General features: G+C 47.3%; 2 protein-coding genes across 2 annotated transcripts; both read left to right on the top strand.

Annotated features, from left to right (window-relative positions):
• Positions 1–289: 289 nt before the first annotated feature.
• On the top strand, positions 290–2374 carry PCDHB6 (protocadherin beta 6). The gene has a single exon (XM_054568314.1). It carries the CDS (start codon positions 413–415, stop codon positions 2372–2374), a length of 1962 nt encoding a protein of 653 aa, XP_054424289.1. The 5' UTR covers positions 290–412.
• Positions 2375–4686: 2312 nt separating this feature from the next.
• On the top strand, positions 4687–7761 carry LOC129066612 (protocadherin beta-17-like). The gene has a single exon (XM_054568313.1). It carries the CDS (start codon positions 4819–4821, stop codon positions 7207–7209), a length of 2391 nt encoding a protein of 796 aa, XP_054424288.1. The 5' UTR covers positions 4687–4818; the 3' UTR covers positions 7210–7761.
• Positions 7762–8586: the final 825 nt, after the last annotated feature.

Genomic DNA, 8586 nt, shown 5'->3' with positions numbered 1-8586 from the left:
AGAGATGGCGCAAACAAACGCACATTGCGACAGAAGGCAAGTGACAATCTTAATTATATTGATGGTTTTGTGGGAGGTGGGTTCAGAATCGATTCAGTATTCTGTATTGGAGGAGACAGAAATTGGCACTTTTGTGGCTAACTTGACAAAGGACCTGGGACTAGGGACCGGAGAGCTGGCTGCGCGGGGAGCCCATGTTGTTTTCAAGGGAAACAGACAGCGTTTGCAGCTTGATCCACGGACATATGATTTGCTGCTAAATGAAAAACTGGACCGGGAGGAGCTGTGCGGAGCCACTGAGCCGTGCCTGCTACCATTCCAGGTGTTACTGGAAAATCCCTTACAGTTTTTCCAGGCTGCCTTGCGAGTCAGTGATATAAATGACCACGCCCCGGAGTTCCTGGCTAGAGAAATGCTACTACAAATACCAGAAAATACTGCACCAGGAAAGATATTTCCTTTGAAAATGGCACAGGATTTAGACGTGGGTAGCAACAGCCTTCAGAGCTATGTAATCAGCTCCAATTCTCACTTCCACGTTCTTACTCGAAATCGCAGCGACGGCAGAAAGTTCCCAGAGCTGGTTCTGGACAAAGCGCTGGACCGCGAGAAGCAAGCGGAGCTCAGGCTAACCCTCATCGCGGTGGACGGTGGGTCTCCGCCCCGGTCAGGGACCACAGAGATTCAGATCCGGGTCTTGGACGTTAATGACAACGCCCCTGAGTTTGCTCAGGAGCTCTATGAGGCGCAAGTCCCTGAAAACAGCTCCCTTGGCTCTCTGGTTATCACCGTGTCAGCGAGAGATTTAGATGCAGGATCCTTTGGAGAAGTATCTTATGCTCTATTTCAAGCTGATGATGTTAGTCAGCCCTTCGATATAAATGCAATCACAGGAGAAATTCGACTGAGGAAGACATTGGATTTTGAGAAATTTAAATCTTATCATGTGGATGTTGAGGCCACAGATGGTGGGGGACTATCAGGAAAATGCTCTATAGTCATAAAGGTTCTGGACGTGAATGACAATGTCCCTGAATTGACCATGTCCTCTCTCATCAGCCCCATCCCTGAAAACCTGCCAGAGATAACAGTGGCAGTTTTCAGCGTATCAGATGCAGATTCTGGACACAACCAACAGGTTATTTGTTCTATAGATGACAATCTCCCCTTTCTTCTAAGACCTTCGGTGGAAAATTTCTACACCTTGGTAACAGAAGGAGCGCTGGACAGAGAGCTCCAGGCCGAGTACAACATCACCATCACCGTCACCGACATGGGGACCCCCAGGCTGAAAACCCAGCACAACATCACCGTGCAGGTGTCCGACGTCAACGACAACGCCCCCGCCTTCACCCAGACCGCCTACACCCTCTTCGTCCGCGAGAACAACAGCCCCGCCCTGCACATAGGCAGCGTCAGCGCCTCGGACAGAGACGCGGGCGCCAACGCCCAGGTCGCCTACTCGCTGCTGCCGCCCCGCGACCCCGGCCTGCCCCTGGCCTCGCTCGTGTCCATCAACGCGGACAACGGGCAGCTGTTCGCCCTGAGGGCGCTGGACTACGAGGCCCTGCAGGCGTTCGAGTTCGGCGTGGGCGCCACGGACCGCGGGTCGCCGGCGCTGAGCAGCCAGGCGCTGGTGCGCGTGCAGGTGCTGGACGCCAACGACAACGCGCCCTTCGTGCTGTACCCGCTGCAGAACGGCTCCGCGCCCTGCACCGAGCTGGTGCCCCGCGCGGCCGAGCCGGGCTACGTGGTGAGCAAGGTGGTGGCGGTGGACGGCGACTCGGGCCAGAACGCCTGGCTGTCGTACCAGCTGCTCAAGGCCACGGAGCCCGGGCTGTTCGGCGTGTGGGCGCACAACGGCGAGGTGCGCACGGCGCGGCCGCTGGGCGAGCGCGACGCGGCCCGGCACCGGCTGCTCGTGCTGGTCAAGGACAACGGCGAGCCGCCGCTGTCGGCCAGCGTCACGCTGCACGTGCTGCTGGTGGACGGCTTCTCGCAGCCCTTCCTGCCGCTGCCCGAGGCGGCGGCCGCCGCGGCGCGGGCCGACCCGCTCACCGTCTACCTGGTCGTGGCGCTGGCGTCGGTGTCGTCGCTCTTCCTGTTCTCGGTGCTGGCGTTCGTGGCGGTGCGGCTGTGCAGGAGGCGCAGGGCCGGCTTGGCGGGTGGCTGCTCGGTCCCCGAGGCCCGCTTCCCGGGCCACCTGGTGGACGTCAGCGGCACGGGGACCCTGTCCCAGAGCTACCAGTATGAGGTGTGTCTGATGGGAGGCTCGGGGACCAGCGAGTTCAAGTTCCTCAAACCGATTCTCTCCAACTTTCCTTCTCAAGGAACTTGGGAGAGAAATGAAGGAAAACCCTACCTTTCAGAATAGCTTCCCATTCAGTTAAGTATTGAATTATTCTACTTAACCCTACTTAATAAGCTTGGAAATCTCTTAGTTACATGTTGTTGGTTCCTTTCTTGATTAATTTACTATTGTTCCTTAGGGTGATATTAAAAGAAATTCAGATGTTGCACATACACAGCATTTTCTCTATATTATGCTTAGTAGTTTTTAAAGTATTCATTCAATTATATTTGACAATCTGAATAAAAAAGTAAAATTTAATTTGCATAATTTAAAAATTTTGAAATTCAGTCATCTCTTTTTACAAAAATTATATTCCAAAATTCTTAACTAAGATTGCATTTCTAACTATTGGTGACTACTGTCATTATTATTGCTATGTAGGAAAAAGTTTTAAATGTGTTTCACATTATTTAATCTGCCGGTATAGGTCTCATTTGGGTGTAACTCCTTTAATGTGGTAAAACATAAATGCTAACGATAGCTAAATGCTAAGATAGCCATTCATATCTATGTGTATTTTAGTAACCATAATAGCCAACACATTTTCTGTGAATATAGACTTTACAAAACTGTCAACACATTATAGTTTCTGAGCTTCACGTAAGAATATGATGGTTTTTTAAAGCACTGGCCCAATTAATAAATGCTTACTAAACACTTGCTGGATGTTAACATTCCTATAGTGAACTAAAAATAAATTTAAAAATATTTTTAATTCACTATTCAAAAATGTTAATATTCTCTCTACCCTCTAGTGCCCTTGTCAATAAGTGAAATTGTTAAATATCATTCTTTTACTTTTCCTCTAAATAGAAAACACCTTTCTCTAACCAAAAACTCTATTACAGAACATAAAACTCTTGAGAGTACATTTTATCTCCTTGTCTTCATCTAATGATTTGAAAGTTCAAAAGTATTGTTTAGTAAAATTCAAATTATATTTCACAAACTCCTATTTCTAGTTTCTTAGCTTTTACTAATATATATGTGATGCTTGCCAAGACCTAAGTTAGTTATTAGTGCCATATTATGGGATAGATAATGTAATGTTTTCCCTTCTAGTGCTGTGTATGCATCATTTATCTTTATTAACCATAAAAAGATTTACTTTTACAATTTAATCCATATTTAGTTATTTTGTCTTATCTGTGTTGGTTATTTCTAGTATTTTATTTAAAAAACCCTCTTTTTAATTTCCCATCAAAATTAGACAGTTTATACTAAAATGAAAAGTGGGTGAATATTTTATTTTATCCTTAATTAAAATGGAAGTGGGCTTATCTAAATTATATTTGGCTGTGTTTTGTATCCAAATAAGTGAATGCTGTGGCTCTTTGGCCATTGGTGATTACAGGTGGGTTCAATGAGTGTAGGGAACACTTATTGTTTTATGTTCTCATATTTTTACCCTCTCCTTCTTGGAATTGCATTCTTCCTTGGTGGATATGGCTTCTTCTGACATTTGCACCCTAACTCACATGGCTTTAGGTGATGCAGTGGTGTTTTTCAATAACCGCATCTCTATTGTCCCAGAGGATATACACTTGGACAGGCCCTTATCCAAAACTGATAGGTCAAAACCCTTCCCTAGAAAGTATACACTTGACTTCATTGGCTTTATTGTCTTCTTCATGTTTGTAGAAAGACATTGCCTGAATTCTGAGCTTTTATTGACTTCTAATAAAACAAATGGCCATTTTCTCTCAACTTTACTGGGCCATGCACACAATGAATTTATGAAGGAAAAATTCTCAAAGGCTATGTAGCCCAGAGACTGCCAAACCATCACATTTTTTTCAGGAGTTACAGGCACATTTTAATTTGGGAGTGTAAATTGTATTTAAAAATTCATCACTTCGAACACAGTAGGACAAATTAGTATTTTTGTAATAGAAGGCTTCTCAAGAGAAAGAATTTTTGTGTTTACCATTTTATCTCCAGAAGCTATAAAGTTTTCTGCACAGATAAATACTTATTGAATGACTCAATGAATTTGTCTCCAGCCGAGGTTTGTATAATGAACGTGCACCTTTATAAACAAGATGAATATAGATAAACAGGCATTACTGTGCTCTCACAACTATTGTTAGCTACCTGAATAAGACTGCATAATAGGTGAGGGGAAAGGAGTTTATAACATTCTACGACCCAAAACGGCATTCAGTGCACCTTAGTTATTAACTTGTGCTGTGAAATGAAAACTACCAGAAGTTGTAAAACAGAACGCTTGGTGGCGCTGCAGGATAAGAGAGGAAAAGCTTCCTCCGCGATTCCCAGACTCCTCCGGCAGCTAGCAAAGGAAACATTTACAATACTGGGGATAGGGTTCAAAGAGGCAGCACTCTCCATCCCCAGGTCAGTCGATGTTAAGAACTAACTCAAGATTATTGAACTAAGATAGCAGAATTGGCTGCAAAGCAATTGTTTTGTGATTTAATACTGGATCTTTTGGACCCGGAGGAAGGATGGAGATGCCGCTACGCAAAGCGCCCGGGAAAAGGCAAGTGACCGCCATTATTATTGTATTACTATTGTGGGAGGCGGGCTGTGCGACCGTTAAATATTCTGTTTTAGAAGAGAGGGACAGCGGCTCTTTTGTGGCCAACCTAGCAAAAGATTTGGGGCTGGGCTTAGGGGATCTGGCCGAGCGTGGCGCCCAGATTCTTTCCAAAGGGAACAAACAGCATTTGCTGCTCGAGCAGAAGAGTGGGAATTTGCTCTTGAACGAAAAATTGGACCGGGAAGAGTTGTGTGGTGACACGGATCCATGTATCCTGCATTTCCAGGTGTTACTGAAAAACCCACTGCAGTTTATTCAAGGTGAGCTACAGGTCCGGGATGTAAATGACCATGCCCCAGAATTCTTGGAACAGGAAATCCTCCTGAAAATCCCGGAAAGCAGTCATCCAGGGACTGCATTTCCTTTGAAAATAGCGCAGGATCTAGACGTGGGCAGCAACACAGTTCAGAACTACACAATTAGCACCAACTCCCATTTCCACCTTATCACTCGCAATCACAGCGATGGCAGAAAATACCCTGAGCTGGTGCTGGACAAAGCGCTGGACCGCGAGGAGCAGCCAGAGCTCAGGTTAACCCTCACGGCGCTGGATGATGGGTCACCACCCAGGACTGGGACTTCCCATGTTCTCATTGTAGTCCTGGACATAAATGATAATGTCCCTGAATTTGATAAGCTGCTCTATGAGGCACGGGTCTCAGAGAACAGCCCTATAGGCTCTCTTGTCATCACTGTCTCCGCTAGAGACTTAGATGCTGGGACCCACGGAGAGCTCTCCTACTCATTTTTCCAATCCTCAAATCAAGTCATTCAGGTGTTTGAAATAAACTCAGTCACGGGAGAAATTCGATTAAAAAGAACCTTGGACTTTGAGGAAATTCAATCTTATCGTATGGAAATTGAGGCCTCAGACGGAGGGGGGCTTTCAGGAAAATGCACCGTAGCCATAGAAGTGATGGATGTAAACGACAACGCCCCGGAACTTATCATGTCATTACTCATCAGTGATATTCCAGAAAATACCCCTGACACTGTGGTAGCAGTTTTCGAAATTTCAGATCCAGACTCAGGAGACAATGGCAAAACCATGTCTTTCATCCAAGACCATCTCCCCTTCTTTCTGAAACGTACCTTAGAAAATTTCTACACCTTGGTAACAGAAGGAGCGCTGGACAGAGAGCTCCAGGCCGAGTACAACATCACCATCACCGTCACCGACATGGGGACCCCCAGGCTGAAAACCCAGCACAACATCACCGTGCAGGTGTCCGACGTCAACGACAACGCCCCCGCCTTCACCCAGACCGCCTACACCCTCTTCGTCCGCGAGAACAACAGCCCCGCCCTGCACATAGGCAGCGTCAGCGCCTCGGACAGAGACGCGGGCGCCAACGCCCAGGTCGCCTACTCGCTGCTGCCGCCCCGCGACCCCGGCCTGCCCCTGGCCTCGCTCGTGTCCATCAACGCGGACAACGGGCAGCTGTTCGCCCTGAGGGCGCTGGACTACGAGGCCCTGCAGGCGTTCGAGTTCGGCGTGGGCGCCACGGACCGCGGGTCGCCGGCGCTGAGCAGCCAGGCGCTGGTGCGCGTGCAGGTGCTGGACGCCAACGACAACGCGCCCTTCGTGCTGTACCCGCTGCAGAACGGCTCCGCGCCCTGCACCGAGCTGGTGCCCCGCGCGGCCGAGCCGGGCTACGTGGTGAGCAAGGTGGTGGCGGTGGACGGCGACTCGGGCCAGAACGCCTGGCTGTCGTACCAGCTGCTCAAGGCCACGGAGCCCGGGCTGTTCGGCGTGTGGGCGCACAACGGCGAGGTGCGCACGGCGCGGCCGCTGGGCGAGCGCGACGCGGCCCGGCACCGGCTGCTCGTGCTGGTCAAGGACAACGGCGAGCCGCCGCTGTCGGCCAGCGTCACGCTGCACGTGCTGCTGGTGGACGGCTTCTCGCAGCCCTTCCTGCCGCTGCCCGAGGCGGCGGCCGCCGCGGCGCGGGCCGACCCGCTCACCGTCTACCTGGTCGTGGCGCTGGCGTCGGTGTCGTCGCTCTTCCTGTTCTCGGTGCTGGCGTTCGTGGCGGTGCGGCTGTGCAGGAGGCGCAGGGCCGGCTTGGCGGGTGGCTGCTCGGTCCCCGAGGGCCGCTTCCCGGGCCACCTGGTGGACGTCACCGGTACCGGGACCCTGTCCCAGAGCTACCAGTATGAGATATGTCTGACTGGAGGCTCCGGATCAAATGAGTTCAAATTCTTGAAGCCAATTATCCCCAACCTACCATCCCAAGGCTCTAGTGAAGAAATGGAAGAAAACGCTACCTTTGGTAATAACTTCATATTCAATTAGAAATCTCATCACGATGCAGTGTATTTTGTAACATCTCCAATTTCCCCCAGATACAGAGTTTAGGAACCTTATGGACAAAATCCCACCTTCAAGTATAGCCTGTACTTCCGTTTTTGAATTTCAGCGCATGGGTTCCCAGTCTCAGAGCTACCAGTGTGAGGTGTGTTTGAAAGGAGGCTTAGGGACCAGCGAGTTCAAGTCAAGCCAAGTGTCCCAACTTTATGGGCGAAGGGGCTGATAGGGTCACCAAGGAAAACTCTAGTAATAATTTTGAGTTTAATTAGAAATGCCATCTTAACAAGGTGCGGTAAGTGATAATATTCACTAATATATTACTTCCCAACCATTTTTCCATTCACAGAAAGAGCTTATGTGTTCACACATTCATCATTATTGCCATATTTATAGTTACAGCAGCCTGTTGAAGTATTTCACGTGCTGAATCTCTAGATGTTTTTATTGTTGTTTTGTTGTTTTTTTCCCCTCAGAGTTTGCATGTTCATACAATACCAGAGCAATAGTGGTTCTTGGGCTTTGGGGGTATGATTTTTGGAAGTTTTCATATTCTTGATATTTGAGCTTGTTCACTGATATCTTGTTATGATTAAGAGAATTGTGTTCTATGATTATCATCAGCATGAGTCTATTGTAAATGATGACTTTCTGTTTTAAAAATAATGTTCATTTCTGCAAAATTTTTGTGACTTAATAAATTACTGCATTATTGTAGTTGCTTTGACGACACTGTTGTGCCCTGGCTGGTGTGGCTCAATGGATTGAGTGCCTGCCCACGAACTGAAAGATCACCCCTTTGATTCCCAGTCAGGGCAAATGCCTGGATTGCGGGCCAGGCCCCCGGTTGGGGGCACCTGAGAGGCCACCAATCAATGTATCTCTCACACATCAATGTTTCTCTCTCTTTCTTTCTCCCTTGCCCTCTCTCTAAAAAATAAAGAAATAAAATCTTCGAAAACCAAAACAACATGTTGTTGTATTTCCTCAAATGAACTAATATTTTAGCTGGATGTTTTATAAGTTGAGTGTTTTCTTTCAAAATTGATAGCATTTAATTAGACCACCTGCTATAATTTTAGAGGATTCAATTCTTGTTAGTAGAAAAAAGTGGAAAAATATTGGTAGACTTATGATTTTTCATTATAAATGGTTTTGAAAGTGTAAATAATGATTCTCATTCTGTTAACATATAGCCACATGGTTCAAACATATTCAATAAGAAGAAAGCAAATTAACATCACTATTCAGCACTCAGAAATAGGTATTAAGTCAACATCATTTTAATAATATTTCTATGAATTCATATAAGAATAAGTTAGATGGAAACAGTGTTGTAAAATGGGCCTATAATAAATAGCTAAC

Source organism: Pteronotus mesoamericanus, unplaced genomic scaffold, assembly GCF_021234165.1.
Source record: "Pteronotus mesoamericanus isolate MK-2021 breed Mesoamerican mustached bat unplaced genomic scaffold, CSHL_Meso_final contig_2, whole genome shotgun sequence".
Taxonomy (NCBI): Eukaryota; Metazoa; Chordata; class Mammalia; order Chiroptera; family Mormoopidae; genus Pteronotus; species Pteronotus mesoamericanus.
The sequence above is the reverse complement of the archived record's forward strand: the minus strand, read 5'-3'. Positions and strand labels throughout refer to the sequence as shown.

Bases quoted from the DNA above. Each gene is read 5' to 3' on its own strand.
- PCDHB6 (XM_054568314.1), top strand. From the start codon at position 413: ATGCTACTACAAATACCAGAAAATACTGCACCAGGAAAGATATTTCCT.
- LOC129066612 (XM_054568313.1), top strand. From the start codon at position 4,819: ATGGAGATGCCGCTACGCAAAGCGCCCGGGAAAAGGCAAGTGACCGCC.